Below are 14902 nucleotides of genomic sequence, written 5' to 3'. Positions count from 1 at the left end.
ATCGATCAATCAGTTTATATAGTTTATCTTAAACTCTCATTCAATCCCACACACACGCACGCACGCACGCACGCACGCACGCACGCACACGCACACACACACACGCACAAACACACCCTCAGGAGATGATTGTCTTATCAGCAACATTACTGACCTTCCATTGCATACTTCATATCCAGGGCAAAGAGGCTCCACGTGATCTCAGCGCTGATCTTGCCGACGTTCAGCTCCTGTGGAAACCTGGTGGAATTGAGACGGATTCCAATCAGACTCATTTCCGTATAATAACACGCTCGACTGGGTGGCCTGATGGCTTGGCCCAGCCTGAATCTCTAACAAACGACTTAACAGATGTGCAAGAAGACATGGTTGGTGAATCTCATAATCTAATAATCCCCCGTCATTTCCAAACCGGGTTGAATTGGGGCAGAATGGGAGAGACATGCCCGGGGCTTACAGATGAGAAAAAAAGTGCAGGAGGAAATGACACGGCGGAGAAGGGAGACAGAGGGTGGCAACCTATTTGGCAGGTAATCTGCTTTTTTGAATGCCTATAGATTTTCAGTCAAAGCTTGAATGTGAGATGTCGATGGTTTAATTATCCGTATCTTCAGACAGTGATGGGAGGACATTTATAGATGACAGGGCCCTGGCCTGAGAAAGTTCAATTTATCTGGAAATGTTTTACTTTTGCTGGAGACCGCCCTTTTTTCCCAACAACAAATGTATTTGTCCACCGATTTCTATTGAAGCTATAATCATCTGCTCAGCCGGGACACTCCTGCAGAAGGCAAAGCCGGAGCGTGCACACATACGTACACGCAAACACTTTCTTCTTCCCTCTCCAAATGTTGGTGTGTCCTTTTGTGGAGCAAAGAAACAAACACTGAGACGAGGAGGTGGATTTGTGCTCCCAGTCACTACTGGAGAAGAAAAACAGACTCCCAGAAACAGTCGTGTCCTCTTTCATCTCTATTGCTCTGAGAATCTCCCTCTCCAGCTCAGTTATTCTTCAGTTTTGCCACGCACCCACATGGTGTACTGTAGGCGAGGCAGACAATGAAAACCCTCCATGGCAAAAATGAATGTAACATCGACAGTCACTGTGCATGCCTGTAGATGGTCTACTTCTCTTTGGTGAAATAAATTATGTTATGTGGTTTGCAATCTACAGTAAATCTGGAAATGATCTCTAAAGCTCTTCTTATCCTTTACACTTTTAAAAACAACTCATATTTCCAATCATAAAATAAACTCTGTGGATCAGTCTATTGGCTTGAAAACTGCTAGGCTTGATTCCCATGTAACTATTCTCCGCATAGAGCAACAGACAAACATTTTCTTTTTCTCCCTTCTGGCAGCAGCTCCCATTATTTAAAGGCAAAAGGTCCACTCTTGGGTTTGTAGTGAAAAAGCATCAGAGTTGCTGTCACTCTGGAACGTGACCAGGGGAATGTGGAGGAAATGGACATGAATATTGCAAATCTATCATTAGACAGTGTAGGAGAGAAAGCTCAGGGCATAAACACAGTCTTAATAAGCATCGTAAATCAGCAAGAGGAAGGAGAAGAGAAGAAAGGGGGAGGCGAAACTGTGAGAGGATATGTATGAGTGAGACATCTTATTTCTTCTAAGGCAAGCTCCACTCCATCTTCTTCAGGTTGTATAATTCATTAGATTTTATTAACCAAATCAATTAAAGGGCACAAACACAACCACCTTGCACCTCTCTCAACACCACCACCACAACCAGCCCTCTGTCCCCTTTTTTTTATACCAACAAATCTCTCATCTGTTATGTAATTCAGCAACACTGTGTTCCCCTTTCATCCATCCGTACTATGGCTCACCATACAAACAAAGTATTTTTCACTGCTGGCTTCTTCTGCAATACTGTGCTCATTCAGTCTCTACAATTACTAAAAACATTTTTCACATTTACAGGAGCAGATGGAATGGCTTTTTTTCTTTTCCCTTACATTCTCTAAAAAAAAAACCCCCAACAAAATGATCTTAAAATTAATTAATATGAGGTGATTATTTAAGACGGATTTCTCTCCCTCATCTATATAATCCTGTGTGATGAATAATGAAGCCAAACTTGGCCTTAATTAAGCCAAATAAATAATCAAAAACAACAAAAATACACAAATATTGAACAAATAAGTAAATATTTCATCAGCGTAAGGCATTTTAAAGCCTCAAACAATTACTTACAGCATCAGCTAGTTGTCTATTTTTTTACTTGCATAACAAAACACACCACTCACCACATATATATCCAACACAAAATTAAGCTTTAGAATGAAAAGCACTCTTTTAGTTTTCATGATGATCTTTTATAGATTTAAACACTTGAAATAGTGGAAGCACTTACAAATTATAGTTTTATGAAAATATTATAATGTTTACAAAATGTTCAACAATATACATATATGTAAGAGGAGTATTTAACTGCTTTCCACAGGAGTTAAACCACTGAAGTGCAGTTGGATGTATTTGATCAGATTTCTTGGCAAAAAGCAAGTATGTGTAATAAAGAAGTACATACTGGTTTATGACTGGGGTGTAAGCCGTCCGGTCCTCATCGATTACAGACACCATGAGAGTGATGAGTTTTGGCCAGAAGTCCAGGTTCTTTATTGACGGACCCTGCTCCTCACGGGGAAGGTCCTGCTTCCGGCTCTATGGAGGAAGAAATTAACATGATGAGAGTCACAGGCCAGTTTGAGTGTGCTGAGGGGCAAGTCTATATGATAAGAAAAAAATGAACTGTGGGATTTGGCAAAAATCCAAAGTTGGCTGGAATAAGAAAGAGAAAGCCAAACAAAGATGGATGCTGCACTTAACCAACTGACTTATCAGTGCATTTATATCTTCTGTATTCCATGTAAGATAAGCCCAGAGATCATCCAATACTAGATTCTTAAAGTTCTAATCCTCAGATTTTCGTGAATAAATAAAACCCAGTTTGATACAATTTATGGTCTACATTTTTCAGCTATAGCTATTCAGTGTATTTACATTCTGTCATTACCAAATACAGCACTTATCATTGTCAGAGGGTCATTGTAGGATTCAAATTACCTTCACATGCATGAGGAATTCACAGGAAATGGTGCATGAATGTAATTCAGTGTTACTGTTTACAGTTTCATCTCATCGATATCAGCCTCACTGTTTACTGTTCTGCTAATGTATTGCTAATTCGAACTAAACATTTCCCACCGCTGCTCATTAACTAGAATTTCCATCTCTTGGTTGTGTGCCTCCGTCAACCAGTCAAGGAAATATGGTCAAAACCTCCCCTATATTCCTGAGTTAATGGCCATAAAATTGCTTTTGCAGAACATTATGACGTCACGGTGACCTTAACCCTTGACCTTTGACGTCCAATTTCTAATCAGTTAATCCTTGATTCAAAGTGAATGTTTGTGGCAAATCTGAAGAAACTCCCTCGAGGCGTTCTTGAGATATGACGTTCATTAGATTGGGATGGACAGCCTATAAACATAATGCCACCAGCCACGACGGTCACTGAGGCACAGAAACATCTAATTGCTATGAGGATCGTAATATTACAATTACGTGCCAAAACTAGAAAACCAGAACCCAAAAGGTGACGGCCCACAGCTGCTGAAAACTACAGTTCAGTAGTTATAACTTCTTCACACTACACATCTTGTGTTTTGTATATGTCATGGAGAGTACTATATAGTCTGTGGAAAGCTTTGTCAAGTCTGGGAAAATATCTCTGACTTTCTTGTCATGTCTGTTATATCTAGGCTTGTGCTTGCAAGCTTGAAAATGAAAAACAAAAACCCTGAGGCTGTGAGACATGGGGGATGTCCATGCAGGAAATGTCTGACAAACACATGCCACTAGTTGGGTTACATCGCACATGGAATGTAAGATAGCATTTTTGAAGTTTGAGCTGTCTGAGAGCTTAAAGTCTGGATGTCTTAGTTTCCCCTGTGAGTACCCCTTTAACATAACCTGGACTCACCTGTCTACATTGTCAATATCTGTGATTAAAATGTGGAAATAATGTCTGTATCTTTGAGATGCAGTTAAACTCTGCACATCGGCTCCTACGAGTCTCAAGTAAGAGCCAATACATGAGGATGAAGGCATGTGATCATGTGTTTAGATTGCACTGGTGGCTGAACCTTTGTGGCTTCAGCAGAATAGCAGTGACTGCTGAAGACAAGACTGAGCTGCTGCTGGAGGAGCGCAAACACACACTGAGAGTGCAGTGAGTTACTGAGAGACACACACACTCACAGCCTAAACTCTGCTCATGTCACAATAATCTGTTTGTAATGAGGGTGAGAGGAACAGTTAAGATAAAACATGTGTTTTCTTTCTGTCTGAATGCTCTGAGAGGACTTTGATGAGGATGAGGCCAGACCTCTTCTAAAGCTGGTAAGACCACAATCCTGACTTCAGGCCTCACAGTAGTATGGACTCAACTGTTACATTACACTCAATTTCTCCTGTAAATATATCAGAACCTGCTCAACATATTTTTTCCTTGTTTCAGGTGCGGGAGGTGAACACCGGCATGAAGATGAGGGACGCTGAGTTTGAAGCCAGAAGGCTGCTCAACTCACCAGAGACCATCCCGCCTCAGTTTCTGTGAGTCATACTTGACACTCATATATTATCCGTTACAGTGCAGTGGCTGTGATGGCTCTGTGCTTTTGTGAAATGGTTTTAAAACAAACTTAGACATTTGTGTTATATTTTGTAATGATTAACACATGAATTAATTAATTGAAAAATGTGTTTTGTGAGGTCAATGTGACATAATAAAAGGTGGCTTTTATTGTCAAGCAGTCACAGGAAATATAGTGTATATGATCCTTTTCAGCATTTTTTTGATACTGGATTAGTTATACGGCAGAGTAATGGGACAAGAATCAGCAGCCACAGTGAGCATCAGATCGTGGTAGCTCATTGCATGATGGAAAGAGATTATTACCTGACCTCTTTATCAAAACAATTGATTTGAGTTTGTTTAGTTGCTCTGGAATCAGATCCACTGTATGTTTGCCTGTTGGATTCCTGACAAAGTAGCAGCTCAACGAATGTTTGCTGCCCCCAGAATTCTGGGACCTGTAGTTTTAAATAACACTTATCACTAGTAATGATGGGTGTTGCAAAATCAGTCAGGACTGAAATCTTTAGAATTACAACTTCAAAGTTAAAAAATGTTATAACTCTTCAGTAATGTGTTTATGTAGATGTGGGTGTGTGTCAGAGTCTTGCTGTCCCAAGGTGAAAGGTGTTGAATCTAAAACCACTCACTGACTCGACCATCTGTTCACCCCATACTGAGTGCGACCACACTGATCCACCAGTCAGCAAGTAACTGTCACAGTCTTTCACTCTGCCATGCACACGTTCCACAGAAAACGAGTAAGGCCACACACACACACACAGAAAACTGAGTGAGTGTACATACTGGTACAAACTCAGCCATACTTACACATGTGTATCATAAACAGACATGATTACATGCTAACGCATGACACTGGCAGTGACAAATATAATCTATGACTGTGAACTGTGGGGACACACCCTCCCCAAAGGAGGGTGCAATACACCGTTTCTCATTTGAGTATGTAATTCTGACTGGAGCAAAATGTATTTCTGATGAATAGAAAATTGTGTTAAAAATGAAACATGTTCAAATCAGTTCTTGAATAATTCAGGTTGAATTATTTATCAACCTTCAGCGTATTGACTTTGGCGCAGCTCAGAGAGGAGATGTTTTAGGGAGAGCTGGGGAAATGAAAATGCAGCATGATTCCATTTATGCTCAATACAGTCCTTAGAATCTAATCAATTCCTACAATAATCAACTTGTGTCTGATGACGTAGATTCTTGGTTTAAATATCTGGTAATGCACAGCATGTAATGCTGTTGCATGTCTTGCAGATGTTGCAGCTGAAGGAGCTACAGAATTTAATCTCAGAGGAATAAGAAACAGAGCTAGGGCTTACGGCTGATTCTGCGACAGCTGATCATGTGAACCCAGGGTTCACGACTTTCATCATTTGCAAAAGGGCTGCAACAGTTAAGTCTATCATCTCATGTGCCATAGTCAAAAAAAGAGATTACTGGTCATTCATCAAAGGCTCATGACTTTCTAATTTGCATTTTCAGTTATATTTGCTATATAGCAAAACATGAAAAATGCCCTGGTTTCCTATATGGAGGCAACAGGGAGGCAGTGTGAGCTTCATACGAAACACAGTCTAAACTGTATTGGGCAGTTTAAGCTAGACGCATGTTTGCACATGTCTCTAACAGAGTAAATCATCTACGGTATATGCTACAAGAACTGCTGAAGAATGGCAAAGAAGTGAAGCAGCACTGCTCAGTGTGATCATAAATTAAGGCAATCGACCCCAAAGACAGATCTGCATGGACCATTAATCATGAAATTCAAAATATTGAGAGATTAACAAGTGATTACCAGTGAAAAGAAAATGAGCAATTTATGAGTTTAGATCAAAGATGGAGGAAAAAGACCTACAATCCATTTTGGCCCCTAACTCATAGTTTATGAAATTAGAATTAGTGACGCATACTTCAAAGAGAAAAGCCTGATGTGAGACGCATGGGCCATCAGGAGGGGAGATCTGCAGTGAGGTAAATTTCTGTTAAATTGGAGACATGAATTATGAAACAAATGTCTCTGCAGGAGGTGAGTTAGCTATGCAAAACCTGCCCGTGCGTGTGTCTTTGTGTGTGTGCGCATGCATAACTGTACGCATGTATGAAGGACACCGAAGGTTGTGTCATCCCTACTGGATTGGATGCGGTATGCATCCCAGTAAAACATAGTGTAGACTCCCTTTGCTTATCTGTATTCACATCAAGTAGGTGCGAACACATTGTTAAAGGTGATTAAGTGGCCTGCTGTCTTTTTTACAGTCAACAACACACCCATGGGCTCCACTCTTAGTTGTACTTGGAGGTGAATACTGTACTGAACTAAGAGAGTGCAATGCAGTTCCACTACTTTCAGTGCACAAAGTGATGGGGAGGCACTAGCAGAAATATTCATAGCGGTGTATCTCTCCTCTAGAGGGTAGTTAGTGGTTTATGTTTATTGTTTGGCACTTTCGGTCCCTGTGTGGGAGAAATCAGCATTAGCATACGACCGGCTGCTCATCAATTCTCACATTGTGACACAAATTACGGAGTCTCTGATTGAAGGAAGCTCTCAGAGGATGTGATCAAATTCCCAAGAGAAAGAGCCGTGGGTGGAACTGAAGCTGTTGCACTTTAAGGCACAGTGAAAATAGGTTGTATGTGTAAATATTGTACTTCATGTATGGGAAAATGCACTCAAAGACACATCTTCTTCAAACAGAGTTAAATCAACCACTTGGGTAATGTTGGCAAATATGAGATGATGTTGGTGAGAGAGATACTTATTGAATCAATTTGAATTGCTTGCTCAGGAACAAGTGGAGCTGATTCTAGATCAGTGGATTCCTCCCTGCGTACACATGTCAGCAATCACCAACCCCCCTCTTCAAAACCAGATTGCTTCTAATTATGCATTAATATTTGCATAATGCAAAAGCATGTGTACATATATATGTACATTTCTTTCATAGATGCCTGTGCATGTTAGCAGGCATTTGTGGTGTGTGCACTGCCACTACACATTCCTTCACACTGGATGAGATAGAATTTTGCCCTTCCCTTTTTCTTTTTTTTTTTTTTTTGCCCTGATTCCTTTGACCTCTTTCCATTTCCCCTTCTTCTCGCTTTTCAAAATCCTCCCTCTCCTGCTGGGATTTAAGAAACTGTTAAGCTAGATTTCCCCTGCCTATGCCCACCCCCACAGTCATTTTATGCCCAGGCAGAAGTAGAGAGCTTTGTTGTCATGTTATGCAAGATGCCTCGCTGTGGCTGGGATATTTCACTGGCTGCCTGGCCACCGTGTCAGCTGTTCTGTCGCCGCACTCAGTCACTGTTAGCAACCTGAGAATTGGGGTCTGAAATGTGTTCTATCCTCTGAGTCAAAGGCTACCAATGTGTGTGAACATAATAATTCATAGCCACAGCAAGGTTTGCTTTGGGGTGAAGCTGATGTCTTTTTCTTCTGCCTTGGAGGAAACGCTGATGGAGAGGCTGTCTACTGTGAAACTGTGGTGGACGAAGATGTAATTAGGGAAAGTGTCTATCTCTCCGGTTTGGTAATTGCTTACAACCCCTCAGGCTGTTTAAACAAAGGAAGCTTATTATTCAACTTTTGAGCGGATTGGACCTTATTACGACCTAAAAAGACATTATCTTCTGTGGTGTGGATGCCATTCTCTTTGGGAAGTAAACCATAAAATAATCAGGCAGAGCTGTATGTTGCCTGATTATTTACTCAGGCACTAACACGTAAAAATCTTCATGATTTCAAAGTAGCAAACCATAACCGACGACTGGGCAACGCTGTGTTTCTTGAATGTAATAATAATAATAACAGAGTCTCTGAGTTTTTAATTTGAGAACATGCCTGCAGCTGCTCATGACATGCCAGTGATACAAGTTTACATATATTGTCCAGCTTATTTTCTGAACTCAAACAATATCCACCCAGACAGTTAGAAAGCCAAAAGGCCCTCAACAGCAGAGACGGTGATTTGCATCAGTTAAGTGGTGCCTGATGCTTGGTTGCTTTTATAAGTCTCTTCACTGTGGACTCTTCCTTTCCTAGAAGGTTGAAGTCCTTCATGCAAAGTTTGCAATAGACACGGTGTACACATTTTACTGTCTGGTAAATGTCAGTCATGATAAAGAGCCTATTGATTTCCAACCATGCTGGATTGAATTTATATTTTCCTGGCATTGTCACACATCAACACAAAGCACAGTAAAGATGAATGGGGAAGTGTGATGTCAGATTTATGACAGGCTGAAGGTGATAGCATATAAACACATGAGGTGAGGAAGGAGATGCCAGGTTCTGGCACCTGGCAGAAACTTTAAGAAACTATTTTTTTTTTAAACCATAACTGTATTCAATATTAATGACCTTTTAAAGACTAACAGTAATTAAAAGCAGGTATTTCTCTACATATATTTAAGGAAGCTACACCACCAACTTAAAACAGCTTAAATTTTCCAATGATGCAAGTAGTAAGTTAATTAAGACTCAATTTAGCATAAGTTATCTAGTTTGTGTCTGCCCAGCTCATTATCACATGTTAAGTTGCTAGTTTGTAAATTGAATGTGACTGCATGACTCTGCACAGCAGGTAAGTTGTGGGTTGTTCTCATTAAAGCTCAGCAGCTCCTGCTCACACTGTGTTTACTCATCAAATCCAGATCCAGAAATGCAGAAAATATCAACTTTACAATAACAATATTATATTGTTATTATATAACACATTGGTCTAGTTGTTTTTTTAGTCTGCTTGCCATTATCCTGTGTGTACAATCCATGAACATAAAAATCCTCTAGGTAGAAATTATCTTGATCATTATTTTTGTTTGTTTAATTTTGCGAGAGTTTGCTATCTCCGGATGGGCCAGTAGTTGGCTGGGTTGTGATTTTCAAGCCCAGGGAAGCCATAATGACAATGATCATAGTGAAAGAAACTAAAAAAAATACAGCTGAACAGGTGGCAGACAAACCTCACTAAAAGAGGGGCAAACAAATTTATTTCTAAAATGGCCATTTGCAATAATAGTCAGCAATATTTGTTGAAGGATGTAGAAATGATGGTTACTTCAGCTATAGACCACAAAATGATTTTTATGTAAAACGTGTCTCAAGATGAATAATAAGCACTGCAACAGGAATTTTGACCAATTTGCAATTCACATCTTCAAAACAGGAAACCTGATGTAAAAGTAAAAAAAGCCTCACAGCAGAGCTTGTCTCCCTTTTAATCTTCTTCTTTAAAGAAAATATGATGGCTATCTGACTGCTAGTGTGTTTTGGAAGGAAGCAGATGAGGAGGTGATTGGGCGGAGGGTCTGACTGACCAAAAGGCCAACAATTTGCTGTGCACAGTCGGCCGTAGTCTGGTTAATGCTTAATGATCAAGTGTGCAGAGCTGGGCAGAAGAACCATGCAGCAGGCGATTATCTTGATTAAACTCTTAACACTATGCACCCCTTACAATCTCAACATCTTCATCTTTTTGACCGAAACGAATGCATGCACAACCACATGCACTGGCGTAGTATGAGTGTTTTTCCACTGCGCCACACAGCAAGGTAAGGTGTTGCAGGGCACCTGCAGCCCTTTTCAGCTCACTGTGGCCGTTCCTGTCTCTACTATTCCTCCCTGCAATATTTAAAACTGATTCACAGACCAATCAACGCAGACTATGTCCATATCTGATGGAGTAGACCTGTTTTTATTGAAAGGTGAAGCTCTACTAACTCTGTGATAAACTGATTGCATTTCCTATACTTCACAATAAAAGCATCACCGATGTGCCAATGGAAAACTTGTTTGGCTTGCATCAGCAGTAACTTGACACATCTCTGATACAACCGAAAGTGCTCAGTAAAATAAAGCTTATATGTGAAAGTACAGGCAAGATTGTGGGAGTGACACTAAACTCCAAACCACAGAGATTCAGGTAAAATATACAAAAGTCCTGAGAGCTGAACACAGAGGGACTTAAACAACAAAACTTTCTCTCCAGTCACATAGCTGTACAGACCGGGAGGAGACAGTCCCAGGTTGGCTGCTGGCCCTGCAGCCTAACAGGACAGTAGCACAGCACGGCTAACACCTGAGGTACAGTAGCTGTAGTGGAAGCACATGTAATCGCGGCGCTGCTGAAAGCAGTCCGACCCAGGCCCATGGAAAAACTCTACAAGTGCTGAAGTAGCTGAAGCGCTGAAGTAACAGAGATCTCAAGATTTTGGGAGCTGTTCACTTTGTGCATGATATGTGAGCTGCTTTGAGTATTTGTTTACCTGTGTAACACAAGTCAAACGCTCATGAACTGAAAAAGCTGATAAGCAGTAATAGTCAAACAAATGTGGAAGCTGTTTACCTGGTCGAGGAGTTGATTGTATAGCTCATGACAGTTATCAAAAATGTATTTGTACGTGGAGTCCAGGCACGCCTTCACGCAGTCCTTCACCACCATACTGGCTCTGGGTGGACTCTGGAGCTCTTGTACCTACACAGATACAAATATACATGTACAATTAAAATATATGCTTTAATGGTTAGGTGTTGTCCTGGTTCTTACAGTGGTTTATACTGTATAACAATCATTCAAAAACTGTACATGATCTCAGTTACTTTATCTTAAATACATTTCTATGTATAGAGCCATCCGTCAGTGGAGTGATAATGTAATGATATCGTATTATATGTTTGAAATATTAATATAAAGATATAGCTTGTGGAAAAAAGAGCTACCAACTTACATCTATTATGTATAGGACAAATGACATGGGGCCAGACTGGCATTGAGGTGTATGTTCAGTATATTTTATACTGCACATTCACCAAAGCTCCTGTGTATGAGCAGCGGTGCATATACACAGTAAAGCCCAACATGGGCATGGCACAGAGTGAAAGCTTTGGTAACTTAAAGTGACAGTTTTCATTCCTTTGCTCACAGCTGCCATCTTAGCTATGCCTCAGTGCACCAGCGCTACACCCCCACTCCCGCCAAAAGAACTGAATGGAGCTTTTCATATAGCGGGAGACATGTCGGCATACTGTTGTTGGAGAGGGAGGGAGGGGAGACATTTTGAACATTGAGGCTTACTGTAGTATGCAGGTCAAAACAGATCAACACAAACACAACCCTAATGCATCAGCTTGCAGTCAAGAAATTGTGCAACAATAAATAATTTAGTTTTGAACAGTAAGTGTTGTTCAGAGGGACGGGTTCTTGGGAATTATGAGTCTGGATTGATTTCACATATAGGAAACGTGCCTAAAATCAATCTGGATTTATGTTTATAAATGAATGTTGGCACATTTTACAGTCAAGACCACGCATCGAAGGGGTTTCAGTCACTTAGTCAAGGGCACAGTAATTCTGTGATAAAAGGTTATGACCGGCAACTATTGTAGAGATCTACAAAGGTTACCTACTGTTGTGCTCTATCATCATTTATTGCAATGTTTATGTTTCTTTCAATTTTCTTAAACCGAGTGTCGTATTCCACTATTGTCCTTGAAATTGTTCCCTGCCCATATAGCCTTCTCTCTCACTCACTCACACTCTCACACACACACACACACACACACACACACACACACACACACACACACACACACACACTTCATGCTACCTTCATCCTGAAGAAGGTGATGCTGGTCAGCAGATCAACAGTGGACTTCAGATCTTGGAGTCGCTCTGGGTTTCCTGCAGGGAAATTGTCCTGGAGTAAGAGAGAGAGAGAGGAAAATAACATGAGGAGAGAGGACATCTTGTCTGAAGCAGCCCTTTTAACGTCACAAGCTCCCACCTCCCACCCCCCACATCACATCGCTTAGGCCAAAACATTGAAATTGATTACAGAGCGACGCCCAGCAATCATAACAAAATGACTGTCTGTCTAATCGTTTAGTGGACAAGGGAGGTCTCTGCTGATGAAAACCGCTATTTCAGGGCCATGAAGTCATCAGGCAGTGCACAGCACCGTGACGGGGAGCATATAAAGCCCTGACAGCCCTGAGGAAAGGCATCACTGCCCCATACATTATCCTACTTCTCCTACTCTTTGAGTACTCTAATAAAAAATTTTCTTGTTTTCTAACCCTCCTCTACCTTGTCAATAAATGCACACCAGAGATTCAGGAAATTAAGCCAAATCTCCACAGCAACCTGTAGGTTTGACAGCACAAGTGCAAGAGAGCTCTATCAGAGATCAAAGCCCGTCAGCAGAAGCAAAGCTAGCCTAACATCTTCTGGACGTGAGCAGCTTAGTAGGTTTTTATTGGGTTGACAAATGATTCAAGATAATGATTCAGTTTGCAAAGACGCAAAAAACACAAAGCAGAAAATTTAGTTTTCAGAAATAATTGCCTGGTAACTGGTCCTCAAAGCTAACCAACAGAGTGGAAAAAAATGCAGATGGCCTGCTAATGCCTCACAGACAGTCGGCTGTCTACTGAGAGCTTACTGTATATTTCTCTAGACACATGATTAATAGGAAAAGTCTAGTTTAGAGGTGAAAATGTAGCCCCCAATAAAAATAAAGCAAACCTCCTCCAGGCAAACAAGCTTGACACACATCTTGCACAAGCAAAAGTGGACCAGTTATACTATATTTGGCTGCTGATGTGAAAAAAAAGAAAATCAGTCAGAATGGATTGTTTTTTTGCCTCAGAGAAAAGGCAGCTTGCATCACTGCATATTCTCAGAACAATATAGTTATCGGAGTAATTTCATGATTTGTTTCTAGCTAAAAGATTGAATTCAGTTAAAATTTTAAAATGTGATTTAAGAAGCCTGAGAATCCCGTCTCATCCAGTCCCCGGCAGACGCCTTTTAATAAAAATCCTTCAATTACAGGGAAAGAAAAGAATTTTCTTGCAGCTACTGTACTGTCACCTGTCTCACTCACAGCATGGGGCCCATAAGTGCCATCAGTCACTACCCTTTCCTTCTCAGCTGACACTGACATTTCTCTTACAAAAACCTCACACATGAGTAGCCCTCAGACACAAGAGAAACCATCAGCCCCTTGGAATATTATAGCTTCCACTGCAACATTGATTGTTGCTGTCTGTACACCTCCTGAAATCATGACGGTGGAACAGTTATTACAATAGGAAAAAATATATTTTATTTTTGTCTTTTGCATGTTAAGAATTGCAGGTTTTATAGAGTGAAACCAATTAAGTCTGCAAAGTTATTTTGTTGTTAGAAACTAATTCAGAAAAAAAAGGTAGCTAATCAACTAAAGCACCTGCACCCCTGAAGTAATGTCCAACTAATTTGAGCCTTCTTCCTTTTCCAATAGAAGCACTGGCACCTCTATCAGAGAGCTGAAATGTGCAATGTGCAATTTTCACTGCTGCCAGTCTGCATCCCAGTGATAGTGGAGGTCTGATCCACTGCTTGTTTTGTTTTTTTATTCAAATTAAACACACAATAAAGTCTTATATCATATTCTATACATTTAAATGTACAAATACTTCAAAGTGTAGCATTTTCAATCTTACCGGATTCTCTGACATTAAAAGGCAATCTAGCTGTGTAATTACTGTGATTAAAGTTGAGTAAAGTCAAGTGCTCATTGACACTCATTATGGTTGCTGCAAAGGAGCTAGGTGGGTTCCTCACAAAAACCAAATGTCTGCTTACAAAATGTTATAATATCAGCTACCAATTTCATTTGGTATTTGACAATCTGTTTTGATTGCAAATGGTAAGGGTTCACAAAAGTGCATTCATTAATAAGTTATTATTCAAAAACACTTGTGAACAGAATGCACTGTAAATTGTAATTCAGCCTCTCTCTGTTGCTGACAAACAAAAATGGTTCATCCATGGCCCAAACTAAACCAATGCACAGATACAGTATCTCCCTCTCTGTAGAAACACTGCTCTCTCAAGGTTAGGTGTTTCTAGAAGCAGTAACAACAGTGAAACGAGTTGTGTCTAGCTCTAAAAGACATTATGTCTGAATACACAAAGACCAGAAATGAGAAACTCCCAACTTCATCGGCAGAAGACAAAAGGAAAGAGAGACAGATTTATTACAGGCAAGCATACTGAAAAAGCAAAGTATCCATCTCTGAGCCAAAAGTGAAGACAACATCAGCACTGCTGTCCAAAGATGACAGAAAGTCCATTATAAGATGGGACGAAGACTGAGTGATGCTGATGAGCTTTTCGTTCTTTGTCTTCGTTCTAGTCTAGTAATCGTAATATTTTGCTGGGTCAA

At 40.4% G+C, this 14902-nt stretch overlaps 1 protein-coding gene across 1 annotated transcript in view; it reads right to left on the bottom strand.

The window, feature by feature from the left end:
• The window catches only part of unc13c (unc-13 homolog C), a 96550-nt gene that overhangs the window by 37994 nt on the left and 43654 nt on the right, over positions 1–14902 (bottom strand). The window contains exons 15-18 of the mRNA XM_022741772.1: positions 12299–12388; positions 11038–11166; positions 2552–2685; positions 155–240 (exon numbers count right to left, since the gene is read on the bottom strand). Coding sequence (XP_022597493.1) covers positions 155–240; positions 2552–2685; positions 11038–11166; positions 12299–12388 — 439 coding nt within the window. The remainder of the gene's footprint in view (positions 1–154; positions 241–2551; positions 2686–11037; positions 11167–12298; positions 12389–14902) is intronic.

Source organism: Seriola dumerili, unplaced genomic scaffold (assembly GCF_002260705.1).
Source record: "Seriola dumerili isolate Sdu_G_001 unplaced genomic scaffold, Sdu_1.0 BDQW01000003.1, whole genome shotgun sequence".
Taxonomy (NCBI): Eukaryota; Metazoa; Chordata; class Actinopteri; order Carangiformes; family Carangidae; genus Seriola; species Seriola dumerili.
This window is presented reverse-complemented; position numbering and strand designations above follow the sequence as displayed.